This window comes from Anastrepha obliqua, chromosome 4, assembly GCF_027943255.1.
Source record: "Anastrepha obliqua isolate idAnaObli1 chromosome 4, idAnaObli1_1.0, whole genome shotgun sequence".
In the NCBI taxonomy this organism is placed as follows: domain Eukaryota; kingdom Metazoa; phylum Arthropoda; class Insecta; order Diptera; family Tephritidae; genus Anastrepha; species Anastrepha obliqua.
The window spans coordinates 32,925,832-32,941,522 of NC_072895.1; the positions used below are offsets into that span (position 1 = coordinate 32,925,832).

The 15,691-nt window shown below is 35.2% G+C and overlaps 1 protein-coding gene across 1 annotated transcript in view; it reads left to right on the top strand.

Moving 5' to 3' along the window:
• Window positions 1-2,293: 2,293 nt before the first annotated feature.
• The window catches only part of LOC129245374 (juvenile hormone epoxide hydrolase 1-like), a 33,950-nt gene continuing 20,552 nt past the window's right edge, over window positions 2,294-15,691 (top strand). Inside the window, exon 1 of the mRNA XM_054883492.1 lies at window positions 2,294-2,626. Coding sequence (XP_054739467.1) covers window positions 2,432-2,626 — 195 coding nt within the window. The 5' untranslated portion in view covers window positions 2,294-2,431. The remainder of the gene's footprint in view (window positions 2,627-15,691) is intronic.

Sequence of the window (15,691 nt, forward strand, 5' to 3'; positions counted from 1 at the left end):
TAATTCCACGATTGTTTTATTTTTTTTTTATTTATTTTTTTTTATACTTTTCCAATATTAATAAAAACCATAAAAAAATGGATAGTAAAAATCTCTTTCATTTTTTTATCTTAGTTTTAAAAATTAAAATTAAGGCGTCTAGACTAGAATACCCCCTTAATGAGCGATTTAAAAAAAAGTATATCAGCCACTAAAATATTTTGCACCACTGATACAGACGAAAAATTCCTTTCTTCGAGCGCTCTTATTGGCTAAAAAATCCACTTATGAATAAGCTTCTAATTTTTCCGAAAAATCCAATTTAATTGCTCCTGCCCAAGCTCCTGGTAGCCCGAGCCATTTTTTTTTTTTTTCAAAATTTGAAAATTTTGGCGAGACGCAAGTAAGCACATATTTAAAAGGTATACAAAAAGGTTTAAAAAAGTGCGTGTAGTGTTGTACACATAACAGAAAGGAAACTTTCAAGGCGGACAAAGAAAGAGGGAGAGACCCGAGAGAGAAAGAATATATATCTAAATAAATTTACAACATTTGCAGAGAATACAAATAGACAGAATTTACGAGTAACGTCGGACGACTGTACAAAAGGGAGACGTGAATAGCCTAAAATGTATCTAAGATATATACAAGGTATAGCTCTCTCTCTCCTTTTCCTCTACGTTATATCTTTTTTCTCTCTCGTGGAACGAAAATGCCAAAACGTTGCATGGCCTGTAAGGTACCTGTAAACGGCCATATTTTCCCTGATTTTCATTACAATTAATGAAAATGAACAAGTCAATATATTTTTTTCAAAATTGGCATACAGTTTATTTACATGTACATTAAAATAATATAATTTTTTTTATTTTAATAATTTAAAATGGCGGATGTACACTCAATTCTTCCAGGAAGGTCGCAGCGGGGCTTCTCAATCGGCGGGCATTGTAGCATCGGTGTCAGAGGACTGAATACAAAAAACCAAGCATTTTTTTTTTATTAATGTCATAATTTCTATATGGGTTAAAAACAAAATGGAAAAAAAATTCGCAGAATAAAATGCTTAAAAAAATGAATTTTGGGGCGAATTTTCCTACTACTTTTGCTTCGAAAAAATGTTTTTTTCGGAAAATTTTGGAAAACTTGTAAATTCACATAGAAAGTAATATCATAGAAAAAATGTGTGCAAAATTTCAGGAAGATCGGTCAATAATTTTTCGAGTTATCGTCTACGCCAATTCGAAATAGTTTTGAGAAAAACGCGTCCAAAGTTTGAATACAACGTAACTATACCTCTCCCAGCGCTCGAACGCAAGGAATAGAGTCGTCACGGCTGACGATCTATAGTATAAGAAATACTTAAATTTACGTTCTAAAAGTTTTTTGATATATTCTTAAAGGATTATTAACATTTTATTGAAAAAAAAAATTCGTTTTTCGAAATTTTACAGGTACCTGTCCCCTTAACTAAAGCAAGCACGTTGTATGGCCATCAATTTGTAATTTTTATTTAGCAATCCAGTGATCGAACTCAGAGGAATTATTCTGAAACTTTTTATTTAGATAAAAACATAACAAATTCGTAGCAATATAATGCACAAAAATGAAAAGGGAACTCGGGTTCATATATAGAGAGCCACAAATATTCCTTCTAAGAGCCACTTCGCGAACTTTATGTTGGCCACTTGCTATATATCGTATTTAGAAAAACAGCTTATATTATTTTAAACTCTGATTCCCTAACACTCATTTTAATACAATAAATAAAATACAATTTAAATTATTCTGCCAAATATCATAAATAATAATAAATTAGATAAGCAAAAACTCCAGCGTCATAACAGATAATTAATACTTTTCTTCGACGTAATCGACGTTTAAGAATGGAGATTTTCGGAGCGTTCTTATCACAATTACCCCTTAAGGCGCTTTAAGCATTTTTTACATTCCACCAAAGATTTGTACAGTTCACAGAAATTACTTTACATTTTCTTTCATCTCCTAAGTGTGCTTGTAATCTATACTTGCACTTATAAAACTCAAAAACTGAAAATGAGTAGTCCCCAATTCTTTAGTTCATTAAACTTCAGTTCATTTAACTTCCTTTATTTCAAATGAACAGGCTCTTCAATATATTTACTGCGCTCATGTAATGCCTGTTAAATGACATTATTTTCAGTGAGACTTTACCGCTACAAAAAGCTAGCAGTCATACCCCTAATGTTCATGCCTGCATACATATGTAATACGAAAGCATTTAGTTCCGATGGCCACCGCTATTTTTCTCTTGCTCCAACGCAAAATAACTAACAATCAGTCGGAGTTGAACGGTACGCGCGCGTTGTTGCCACCGGCGCGTAGCTTTACAAAGTTTTGCAGTTGGACAGAAAACATAGAATACGCGTAACTTTTTCATACAAATAACTTCTAACAGAAATCTCTTCACTCAACTATGGGTGTCTTAATACGCTTTGTGGTGGTGATCGCCTCGTTTGGCCTTGCCGTGCTTTTACAAAACTATCGCCTTCTCTCACGTTCCCTACCAGCACCTCAACTGAACGCCACGCAATATTGGGGGCCGGGCAGTGATAACAATTACAAAGAAGATAGCGCGATTAAGCCTTTTGATATCAGAGCAAATCCTGAGGTAAAAACAAAAATAATTTTTTATAAACATTCCAAATATATTTACATCTGTATTTATCGTGCATATAAAGCAACACAATTTGTTAAGCGCGCAATTCTTTTCACGGTTCGATTTTTTTATATTCGCATATTAATTTTTTTTTTTAATATAATATTTGCATATTTTAGAGCAAATAATATTCATTCAGTGCATTTGAGTGTGTAAAAATATTTAAGTAAGAGGCCGAAAAAAACCGGCGTATATTCGTAAATTGGGCAATGAGCAGTAAAAAAACAAAAACAAAATTGTGGAAGCTTTTCGAAATTAATATTTAAATGTCAAATAAAAAAGTGTGTCAGATTTAGTATTATTTTTAAACGTCTAAGTATATAGAAAGTTTTAATTAATGTAAATCGTTATGTTAGACTTGGCTCTTTGGTGGAGAGGGGATTCACACAAAAAAAGCGCATACTTATCTTAGATTTTGGCAATGTGTTTTAATATTGAAAAGCGCTTTTTGATAGATTTGAATAACTTCATAACTAATTACAAATTAATTCGAGCCTGTTCATGATTCAATAATAAAAGGTTTGCTCAGTAAGCAGCTTTCTCATTTCCTCTTGACAAATCGCCTCCCCTGGGTTGCTATATTAACTCTAGAAATTTGTATCAAAAGTGGAAGAAAAGTAAAATTTGTAGAAAAAAAACATTTTGCTTTCAAAAGGGTTTTTAAGCACAAAAACTTGCTCGGTATGTCCATAACCAAAACGATATGGAAAACATCCTGACATACAGCTTAAATCAGGATTTGATAGCGCATCTTTTTGGGACAATGAACGCGAAAGATGGACGTTTTGACAATTTGAGTCCGATGCCTTTAAAATATAGGTGGGGAAAGTACTTATGGGTTATTTTTTAAGAGCTATAGGAAAGTTTTTCAAAAAAACACACGTAAAATTCAGAAAAATGCATGAAATTTTTATTTAAAATGATAGTTTTAGCGACTGCGCTTTAAATGGTCCATCGGGTTAGTCCCATTTTGGCATACTCTTTCCAATGTTTCGGCCGGTATCTCACATACAAATGCTTTAACGTTGTCTGCAGGTTGAAGCAGGCTTGTCTGAATAGGCATGAGCTTTAACATAGCCCCACAAAAAATAATCTAAAGGCGGTATATCGCACGATCTGGGTGGCCAATTGACAGGTCCCGAACTTGAAATAAAATATTCACCGAACTCGCCTCTCAACAAGTCCATTGTTACGCGTACCGTGTAGCATGTGGCACCGTCTTGCTGAACACACACACACCACATGTCATGCAAGTCGAGATCTTGCATTTTGGGCAAACAAAAGTTGGATATCATTTCACGGTAGCGCTCACCATTCACAGTTATGTTACGATTCGCAGCATCTTTGAAGAAGTACGGTCCAATGATACCTCCAGCCCATAAACCGCACCAAACTGTGACCTTTTCTGGATACATTGGTAGCTCTTGCAATTCTTCTGGCTGATCTTCACTCCAACATCGACAATTCTGCTTATTTACGTACCCATTGATCCAAAAATAAGCTTCGTCGCTGAACACAATTTTTCGACTTTAAACTTTCTTAACAAAACACGCATTTTTATAATAAAGTTCAATGATTTGTTCGTTTATAAAACGATTCATGGTTAAATTATAACCAAACTGAAGATGTTTGACAGTAAAACAAAACACGAAACGTGCGCCAGCTATGTAAACCAACTGTTTAAAAAGATAATAGCTAAAAAATCACCCTTTAGGTTACTTTAAGAATACATAAGTTACCAAAAAGTGCTCATTTAGCAATATGTAATTTATCACAGATTCCGGATGGCAGATGATTTTTATGAGGAGCTTTTTTATAGCAGAAATACACTCGGAGGTTTGCCATTGCCCGCCGAAGAGCGGCCGCTATTATAATATGATACAAACAACATTTCCTATCGTTTGATGTTTCAGGCCCGGGGTTTTGAATTCTTGCACTTCCAAATGGTAATCACGCAGCAACTATTCGGCTACAGCAGCTGCCGTCGATATAGTAATAATAATTTGTTTGAATAAGTGCAGGTAGTTTGTTAAGTATTTATGAATGTAAGAATATTCTTGGGTGGTCAAAACTTCAAACTTCAAAATTTGTTTTTAGTCAACCAAATTCATGATGAATTCGCTTCTTCTATGAAAGAATTCAAGGTCATAATACTTAATTAACATAATAGTGCGATATTTCGTGAACAGTTTTGAATTTAAAAATTAATTCACAAAATATCATTCTGGCTTTAAGTTAAACCATTTTTGTTAATATCATACTTGGTAATTTCCGTTTATACTATAGGGTGGGCCATGTAAAATTTGCTTTTTGAATCGGCTATAAAAAAAGCAAATCAATATTTTTTCAATCTTTTTTTTTATTTTGAAGATTGAACATTGTCATTTATGAATGAAAAATAATATCGTTCAAATGACTGCCACGACTGGCTTTACAGTAGGCCATTCGATCAACCCAATTTTTAAGCACATTTTCGATTGTTTGGGCTCCAATTTCATGAATGGCAACTTCGATTTCGTGTTGTAAAGCATCAATCGTCTCTGGATGGTTCGCATAGCATTTGTCCTTAACGGCTCCCCACAAAAAATAGTCCAACGGGCTTAAATCACAGCTCCGAAGCGGCCAATTGATATCGGAATTCAAAAACGGTAGCCAAAAGTTCAAGTGTAACTTTGGCAGTGTGACAAGTTGCACCGTCCTGTTGAAACCAAATGTCGTTCATGTCATCCTCTTCAGTTTTTCGAAACAGAAACTCGTTGAGCATGTCACGGTAATGCTCGCCATTTACTGTAACCGCGGCTCCTCGCTCATTTTCGAAAAAAAAAATGGCCCGATGTTGCCGCCAGACCAAAAACCGCACCAAAAAGTGACTCGTTGTGGATGCATTTGCTTCCCTACAGTAACGTGTGGATTTTCTGAGCCCCAAATCCGACAATTTTGCTTATTGTCGTAGCCACCGATGTGAAAATCAGAAAAGAAGAAGAAGACTCACCACTTTGGAAATAGGTTTTCAATATTCAAGCGTATAGCGTCCCATTTCGTAAATGTCAAACCTTTAAGTAAATTATGAACACATTTGACATGTCATTTGTGTTACCATTCTCAAAAAAATAGGTGGTTCAAAAAGCAAACGCTATATGGCCCACCCTGTATATATTTTTTATAATTTAACTAAAAAAGGACCATTTTAAGCAACAAGTTATTTAATATTTCCATTTTCTTCATTCTTTTTAAATGCGACCTTTTGTAAGGGGGTGTCAGAATTTTAATGTCATAAGTGAGCAAACCTTTAATAATTGAATCATGGAAATTATTATACAATTTACTTGAAATTTAACGTTTTGAAAAAAAAAATTTTTTTTAAGGAAAAGAGGCAATTAAAAGCAAAATAAAGAACTTATTTTATGGGAATATGTATTTGTAGTTAGCTGCAGGAATATATTTTTGGCGTAAGGCGATTATAAATTACATTTAAGTATAAACCGCACGAAAAAATTATAAGACCAAAAGCGTTTCTTTTAATTTAAAAGTTTACAATGTAAGTCATTACCTTAAAATTATTATATTTTAGCTGTTTTTTTTTTGTTTTTTTTTTGTATCGCTTTATCTCGTTTTCATATTTATGTGGCTGTTTTAGTTTCGAAATAAAAAATATGCCGCGTGGAAAAGCTTTTACCGAATTCAAGCAGGGGAAAATTTTAGCATGGAGAGAGAGAGAGAGAGAGAGATCTTATATTGCGAGAGATAGCTTCAAAATTAAAGAGGGGAAAAACTGGGGTTTCACATTACTTTCATTTGAAAGAAAAGTACGGATGCACCAAGAGAAGTTGCAGAAAACCAAAACTTAGCGCTAGAGATGTTCAGAAAACCAAACGTGTAGCTATAAATAAATCAAATAGCCCTGCTGAAATTAAACATACACTTAACTTGGAGCTTACTCATGGTCGTGTGCAACAAATTTTGCAAGCGGATTCTGGTCTAAAATAAACAAAACGAGTACCTAAAACTAAGTTAAATACACGGCCTGTAAGTTAAATCTGGCCTGTTGCCAGATTGACATTTGCAGAAAAGTACCGAATTTTGGGCAGGTGAATGGGAAAGAGTAAATTTTTCCGTACAAAAAAAAATCAATATGGATCAATATCACCTTGCTCATTAGTGTTACCTTGCTCATTTGTCGTTACCTTGCTTATTTGTCGTTACCTTGCTCATTTGTCGTTACCTTGCTCATTGTATGAAGGAAAAAATGTATGGTAATATTTACCACATACCTTATAAGATATGTTGTATACTAATATATGTAATAATAATATACATATACAATTTCGCGCAATTTTCAAAAAGAACAAATCTATATGTAAAGATGCATACAAGTCACATGGACATATCAAATATACGAATCTATTCCGTACGCAAGCAAATGTAAGCTAATGTGCTTGAACTGCAAGCGAGAGCGCGGAACGAACGACAAAGAGCACAATCGGCCCCCGCGTTCGGCAACGTTCGACATCTGGCTCTGTCCTACTTGAGTGAGCATATATATGTATGTATATGTATGTATATGCGCATATGTAGGTATATAAATTCACATACTTGTATTTGCATATGCCTTCTTGCTGTGTGCATGGTAATTAACCATTTCTCTGTTGAGAATAGGAGATGATAGGAAAAGTAGGAAATGAAAGGAGATGTTTCGAGTGTAAAGTGTCTTGAAAAAGGCAAATCGATGATGGTGCCTCTTAGTGTTGTTGACTTATTAACGTCTGATGCACAATCGAAATTGAAGATATCTTTCATGAATTTGATAAATGTTTCGTCATTTTTCACGTTTGTGTAAATGTAACTTGACCTATTTCATTGCAATTCCATTTACCTCCTCCTCTATATCCATACAAAATATCTATCAAACAAATAAAATTAAAATTTTGTTTTGAAAATTGCGACCATTCCATCAATATTTTCTAATGACGTTGTCACGTTAAACTATCGTCAGTAAACCGACTTTACAGACAACCTCTTTTTTGATGAAAATTTCGATGAGTGGTGTATTTTATAGCATGGCAACACAGCCGCTTGTGCTTCAAAAGCATCGAAAAAATCGAAAAAATACCAATTTTAGAATGGCCTGTCTGACCAATCGGAAATGTATGGGCAATACTTTCTTAAACGCTTTTCAAAAATGTAAGACAGTTTGACAGTGCAAAGAAGTGCGATTATTGTCAGTTGGTCAAAAATTGAATTATAAAGCTATAATAAAAATATATAATGAAAATTGAAAATATTATAAATAACTTGATCAGTTATATCAGTTAATCAAAGTAGAATTCAAAACAAATTACTAAGCTCCAAATTATAAACTAACCCCAAGAATTCTATGTGTTTATTTTAAATACAATAACATTAGTCTTAATTTTTTTCGTTTATGGATTTTACTTTTCTTAAAATTACTTTAACTTTCGTGAAATGTGTGGTTATTTCTAGATATTTTTACAACATTTATTGTTAAGAGTTTAAATATTAAAAACATAAATTGTTATCCGTGAACTGATTATAAAAATCAGAAGAAATTTAATTAGTCTTATAATTTTTTCGTGTGGTGTAGCATGATTTTAAGCATTTACGGCTCTAAAAGCCTGACTTAAGAATTTTTAAGTTAATTTAATTGTATGGCATTTTTTTTTATATGATATTCGGCATATGTTTGCGCCGACTACGAGTTTCACGGTCCATTCGTCAGTCCAATTTTTGACTATTTTCTCGAATAAATCTGGCCGTATGGCGTCAATGCTGGCTGGAATAATGCAATAAATCGATTGCTAAACGCGCTGTATGACAAGTTTTTCGAAATAAAAATTTATCAGCATGAGTCGGTAGTGCTTGCCATTTACCGTAACGGCAGCTCCCTCCTCATTTCGAAAGAATAAGGCCCGTTGATGCCGCCAGTGCTAAATTTCCCCAATTTTGGAAATTGGCAATTGGCGACAAATCGATTTTTCGGCGTCTTCTTCGACATTTCGCTCTGTGAACTTCGCGAACAGATTTTTTTTTGTTTTCAAAGTAAATTTCCCCAATTTTGGAAGATGGCAATGGCGACGAATCGACATTTCGCTCGATGAACTTTGCGAACAGATTTTTTTTCCGAAGTAAATTTCCCAAATTTTGGAAATTGGCAAATGGCGAAAAATCGTCATTTCGCTCTATGAACTTCACGAACAGATTTTTTTCTTTTTTCAAAGTAAATTTCCCCAATTTCGGAAATTGGCGAATGGCGACGAATCGACGTTTCGGCGTCTTCTTCCCCACAATTTGGGTGCCTTATTCTGTTGTTAAACCGTTCATGATGACTTGTCAAACCTTAATGAACAGAATTGTCTAAACAGCTTGCCATTCTTAGCTGTCAAACCATAATTGTGGAGACATCGATAGTTCTCAAGCAGCTAAAAAAAACACCCGATACAAGACTTGCGCTGACTAGGCCATATGGTAAACTTGGGTGACGGCTTTTGGTGGTGATTAATTGACTTTTTTGTTGTGGTTATTTTGCTATAAAGCAAATTTCTGTTTGGCTTGAAGCTTTTTGCGGTTGTATCTGAAATCGAAATTTGAGACAAACAGCGCAGTTTTCATACCCGGAGTTCACTTCGCAAAAAGTAGCATAATTAACCATTCATATTATCATTAATAAACTATTTCGTTTGACTCACTTAGTAAATTCATTATTCATATAAAATTAAATGAGAAAAAAAAACGTAAGGTCCAGTAGGGAGTTTAGATTATCCTTCACTATTTCACAGCCCACTGCTTTACGAATTCTTTAGAAAAATTGTATAAGTAATTTTATTTACTCTATTTATTATTAATTTTAAGCTCTGGTCTTCCTAGCCTATGAGACTTTTTACTGTATTCGTGAGCTAAAATAATTAAATAAAAAGCCTACCTCAGGGAAAGAAGTATTAGTTTGGGGAAAAAGAAATACTTTATTTTTGCGCAAAATTTGTGCATCAACTTAATTTGAAATAAGACTACTACAAAATATATCATCATACCATAAAATACTTTAGTGTTATCTTGAATCCCAAACTCAGCTGGAGATCCAACGTACAGAAAGCGAATATAGCTCTTTACACGTGTAAGAGAATGTTGGGTAAAAAATGAGGTCTGCAACCAAAACTATCCAATTGGTCCTACACAGCCATTGTAAGGTCAATACTAACATATGCGGCACTAGTCTGGTGGCCCGCAACAGAAAAGAAATACAACCAAACCAAGTTGAAAAAGATACAAAGAACAACGTGTATCTTAACTACAGGAGTGCTTAGCACCAGTCCTACTGAAGCGCTTAATGTACTAACTCATCTATTACCATTAGACTTACATATAAAAACAATCGCCACATGCAGCGCGGCCAGACTCAGAGTTATAGGAAGCTGGGCAACAAGATCGTACGGTCGCAGCAACATCCAACAGGGGCCCTCGCTGCTCAAAAACAAATCAGACTACACAGTCCCCGACCTTAACTTCGAGAAAGACCTTACGATACGTTTTCCACCGAGGGCGAATGGAGGAAAGGAAAAGTGATTGATACAAATCCACACTGACGGTTCTAAGATGAACTATGCCAGCGTGTTCCAGGCAGAACTATTAGCGATTAGAGAAGCTTGCAGATTACTAAAACACTCCAAAAAATTGGCAAGAACAGCTATCGTAAGTATACTGACAGGCCACAATTTGTTAGCGGCACACGCATACAAGATGGGAATTACACACAACGATAGCTGCAGATTTTGCAATGAACTAAAGGAGAGGGAAACTCTTGAACATCTTCTATGTTCTTGCCCTGCATTCGCTAGAACCCGAATGAAATGTTTGGGAGCTCTACAATATGAGAGGTTAGAATGCCTCTCGGGGTTAGAGCTTCAGAGCTTACTTAGATTCGCAACAGACAAAAGCTTATTACAAGAAGCCTACCACAAAGAAACGTGAGGGTCAAGCTCCATCTGGTACCACTAAGGACCAATAGGTCTATGTGATGGCTTTCAGCAAGCCAGATCTACCTAGCCTAACCTTACTTAACCTGATGCTGAAGTCATAACAGCTTTGAAAGCGTAATTGGCAGCCCTTCCATAAAAATGTGTATTTCAAACCATAAAACTGTGTTTTTCTTATCGAACCGCAAAACTTATTGAACAACCTAGTATGAGTGACGTACAACGCCACTTGTAAAATTATATAATAAATCTTCCAATAACTTTGCGCGAACCCTTCTACCACAGTAAAGCGGTACTGCAAAAAATATGCCGCTTTTATTAAAATATCGTTCAATTTTTCTCTTAAATTTTTCCGTGATTTCATTCATTCATATCCTCGTACATTATTATTATGAGTGGATTGAAGTACTGCGACCACAAAGATTTTTTGTGCTACTTCATGGATTCGGAGGATTTCTCTAAGCCCAGCATTAAATTAACGCGCGAAGGAAGTCAGTGTTCCCATTGTCACCCAGCTTCTATACCTGTTTCGCTCAGCCTTTTAGCGTCGAGTGTTAATACTCATAACTATCATAACAGGCTGAAGTGTGGATTTTTGTCGTCCCTTACGACGGGCAACCGTTACCGTGGGGAAATTCTAACACACTAGACCGCTGGGGAAGAACCTCATATACACTCAATGCCAGATTTGATCAATTATTTGGGTTCTATGACAGTGTATTAAATGGCGAAAGAAATAAGAGGAAACTGAGAATTTAATGTAGGAGTTCTACGCATGGAGAAACGATTTTTAGAGGTGTACAGCCATGTAACAGACCGTTATTCGCCTCTGCGCGAATCCGGGATGTGTTTAACAAAATTTAGCTTGTGTTAGTGATAAACGAAAAAAATCAACCAATGACACTTCGTTACCGTCTGAACAACGACTGATTGGACGAGTGTGTGAATAAAGGGTGTTTTTTTTAGAGGTTAGGTTTTCAAGTTGACACTACTTTTTTCGTATATGGGCTTTTTGACAGCTGTCACTTGATTTATGCTCAGTTTGGTTTGCCATTTCATAATGAATAGACTTACACCTGAACAACGTTTGCAAATCGTGCAAATTTGGGCCCAAAACGAGATGGCCACCGATCCCGATTTTCACAAGAAAATTTTGTTCAGCGATGAAGCTCACTTTTGGTTGAATGGGTATGTCAATAAGCAAAATTGTCGCATTTGGAGTGAACATAATCCACAAGCCATTGCTGAGACGCCGTTACATCCTCAAAAAGTCACTGTTTGGTGTACTCTATGGGCAGAGGGAATCATTGGTCCATATTTCTTTAAAAATGAAGCCGGCCATAATGTTACAGTCAATGGAGAGCGCTATAGAGCCATGATTAATGACTTTTTCGTGCCTGAATTGGACGATGTTGATGTGGACGACCTTTGGTTCCAACAAGACGGCGCTACATGCCATACAGCCAACGCAACAGTCGATTTATTGAAGGAAACTTTTGGTGAGCGCATTATCTCGCGCCGTGGACCTGTGGCGTGGCCTCGAAGATCGTGCGATATAACACCGCTGGACTATTTCTTGTGGGGCTATGTGAAGTCGCTTGTCTACGCAGATAAGCCCGAGACGATTGACGTCTTGGAAGAGAATATTCGGCGCGTTATTGCTGACATACGGCCCCAATTGCTGCAAAAAGTGGTCGAAAATTGGGCCTTTCGGCTGGAATTTCTTCGAGCCAGCCGCGGCGGCCACTTGCCCGAAATCATTTTTAAAACATAATGGCAAACCCTTATCTTTATAATAAAGCTAAATTCTTGGCCATAACATTAAATTGTATACGTTTTATTTCATCTTGAAAACCTAACCTCTAAAAAAACACCCTTTACATGTGAAATGATCGTGCATATTCGATTGGCGAATCTCCCAAGTGACGTGGCAGCCAAAGCTCCCTTTACATAGCTAAATAGCAAACCTGGTCAAGTATCATCCTTGAGTTCTACGTGATGGCCACGTGAACTCATTGCTGGTAAAAGCTATGCAGCACAGGTCTTAATAATGCAGGCTAATAATAAATGAATAACCGGAATTCGGTTTCGACTACAGCCAAGTTCAGCCCCAAAAGTTCTAATCGGCTTCGTTGTGGCTTCAGCAAAACAAGAAAGCCGGTCCTTGGCCGAATATTTCTTTACAATTAATTTTGTTCAAACAATGCTTCAATTTCAGAAATTTTTTTGATGCCTTGATACCAGTACTCCACATTTCCTATTGAAAAAAAATTGCTTTCAAATATCATCTGCTCCCCAGTGTGGGCTCGGGAGCACTAATTACTCGGTGCTGCAAGTCGGCTCTTTACCGCTTGCAAGGGGAAAATATCTATACGCTTTGTCTTAATTTTATTACAATGTAAAATTGTTGAACTTTGAATATTAAATATTTATTAATACGTTGTTTTTTTTATTATTTCTGCGCCCATTAGCATATTTTATGACCTGAAATTGTTGTGCTTGAAACTTATGTAGCCTTTTTATTAATGAAATGACTGGGTTTTTTTTAAATCATTGCTTGTTTTTTACTTAGGCCCTTGAAGTTCAATTCGGTCTTAAAAATCAATGTTCGGTCGTTCTAAAGTAATAATACTTTATTTAATTACTGTCATTGGCCAGCGGTTCTAGACAGAAAGAAAATTACTCCCAATTACCGTTCAAATATATTTAGTTTTGATGGAACTTTTATAGTGGCTTTAAGATATCTGCATGCGCCTATGTAAATAGACTGATTATTATTACATAGGGCGACAATTAAATCGGCTATTTTGAACTTTGACAAGCAAAAACTTGCATGCTCTGATGCCTTTGATGTAACAAACAAATTTCTAATGTCTCTTGCTGAAATTCGTAATTGAATTTTTTAATAAACCCACAAATTTTTTGGGCCCGTATACTTTGAATTTTGTTGTTCATAATTTCTGGGCGATCTCATCTCGTTTTGGTTCAGAGACCCTATGACCAGCTTTCTGTAAAAAAATTGAACGTACACAAAAAAGGTTTTCAGGTTCTCCTAGAACTGGCAGACAATTTTCTTGCGGACACAAGAAAACTTTGTCCAAGCAATTCGCATTCACATTCAATAGGTCTGTTTATGTAAAAATTATCCAGTAACTTGCCAGTAACTTAATTTCCGAGAATTCTCTCTCAAAGAGAAAACTATCAAATAAAGTACATAAACGCAAAACCAGTAACAATTTGCAAGTTTTACAAACAGCTGATTAAATTGTTGGAGGGAAAAATCACAAAAATTAAAAATTTTTAAATTTAAGTCTCGTATTAAATTTAAAAAAATAAATAAATAAAATGCAAACCAACAAGCTTGGGAATCACATGACTTCATTTTGCCCATATTCCATTTCATCATCGCTGTCAGATAAAGCGCATTCCATTAGCAATTGCAATTCGCAAATTTAATTTGTGTTTATGCTGTGCAAATTCTTACAAGTAAAAATTTATCCAGCAAACACTTGCAATTTCCCCTAAAAATGAAATGTCATTTTGCTCTCTCACTTTCCCCTACTTTGCAAGTTTTTTGGGTACATGAACACCAAAACATGGTAGATGCTTTCCATTTCAATTCAACCGGGCTATTCGGGTCATGTTCTTCGATTTCAATGTAACTGAAATATGTTGCTCTCTGGTCAAAATAATGAGACACGTATTTTTTTGTTCGCCCGAAAAATATTTTTTTCAAGAGTTATCGGCAATTTTGTTTTTCGGCTCAAAATCGATTTTTTTTAATATATTAATATAAGAAAAAATTTTTTTAAATGCCCATTACTTAGTCAAAAATGAACCGATTTTAATAGTTCTGGGTTCAAAATGATCGTAATTACTTACACGAGCGACTTCATGTAGAAACAATTGCAAAAAAGTAGTTAAAAAATTTTTATTTAGCAAAAAAGAAAAAAAATTGAAATTTTTTCGAAATTCAATATTTCAAAAAGTGTATTTTTGTTTTTTTTATAACTTTTTCCAAATCAAGAGGACACCTCAAACTTCAATTAAGCTGAATGCCCAGTAGCTAAAATGAGTTGTTTTTGAGTAATGAATTTTTGAGTAAAAAACCTGTTTCGCACTTTTTGTTTTTTGCAAAATAAAAAATTTGCAACTACTTTTTTGTAACTGTTTCTACATGAAATCGCTCGTGTAAGTAATTACGATCATTTTGAACCCAGAATTATTAAAATCGGTTCATTTTTGACTAAGTTATGAGCATTTAAAAACAAAATTTTCTTATATTAATATATTAAAAAAAATCGATTTTGAGCCGAAAAACAAAATTGCCGATAAAGCTTGAAAAAAAATTTTTTCGGGCGAACAAAAAAATACCTGTCTCTTTATTTTGACCAGAAAGCAACATATTTCAGTTACATCGAAATCGAAGAACATGACCCGAAAAGCCCGGTTGAATTGAAATGGAAAGCATCAGGTAATTTTTAACAATTTTTACAAACTATTTGCTCCCTAAAAGAACTGATTGGTCTCTTTTTCATAGGGTTTTCAGCAAGAAGTTGAACAAGAATAAGTTTTTGACTACCACTAGCGAACAACTGGACATGCAAGTTAGACACTTAGAGAGGTCCCATCAGACTACCTTTAAAGTGGCCTGTCCAGTATCCTTTAGCACGAAAGACTTTCCTCCCTGGTGGAGTAAGTCTCTCACCGACTTGAAAGAGAAGGTTAGGAGAGTCTTCAATAAATGTTATCAAACAAAGAAACTTTCAAGATTATCGAGTTATTTTGAAAGAGTATAAGAAAGCCATTAGAGATGCGAAGCGCAACTCTCGAAAAGAGTACTGCGAATCCATTGAATCCGTAAAAGACTCGGTCAGACTCAGCAGGGTTCACTCCAAAGACCATTCATGTAAAACTCTTGTCAAAAGAGAGAATGGAGAGTGGGCTGAATCTGCGGGCGAATCATTAAAAATCCATGTTGATGCCCATTTCCCGGAAAATTAAATTGCTCCAGTCTGTAACGAAAAAA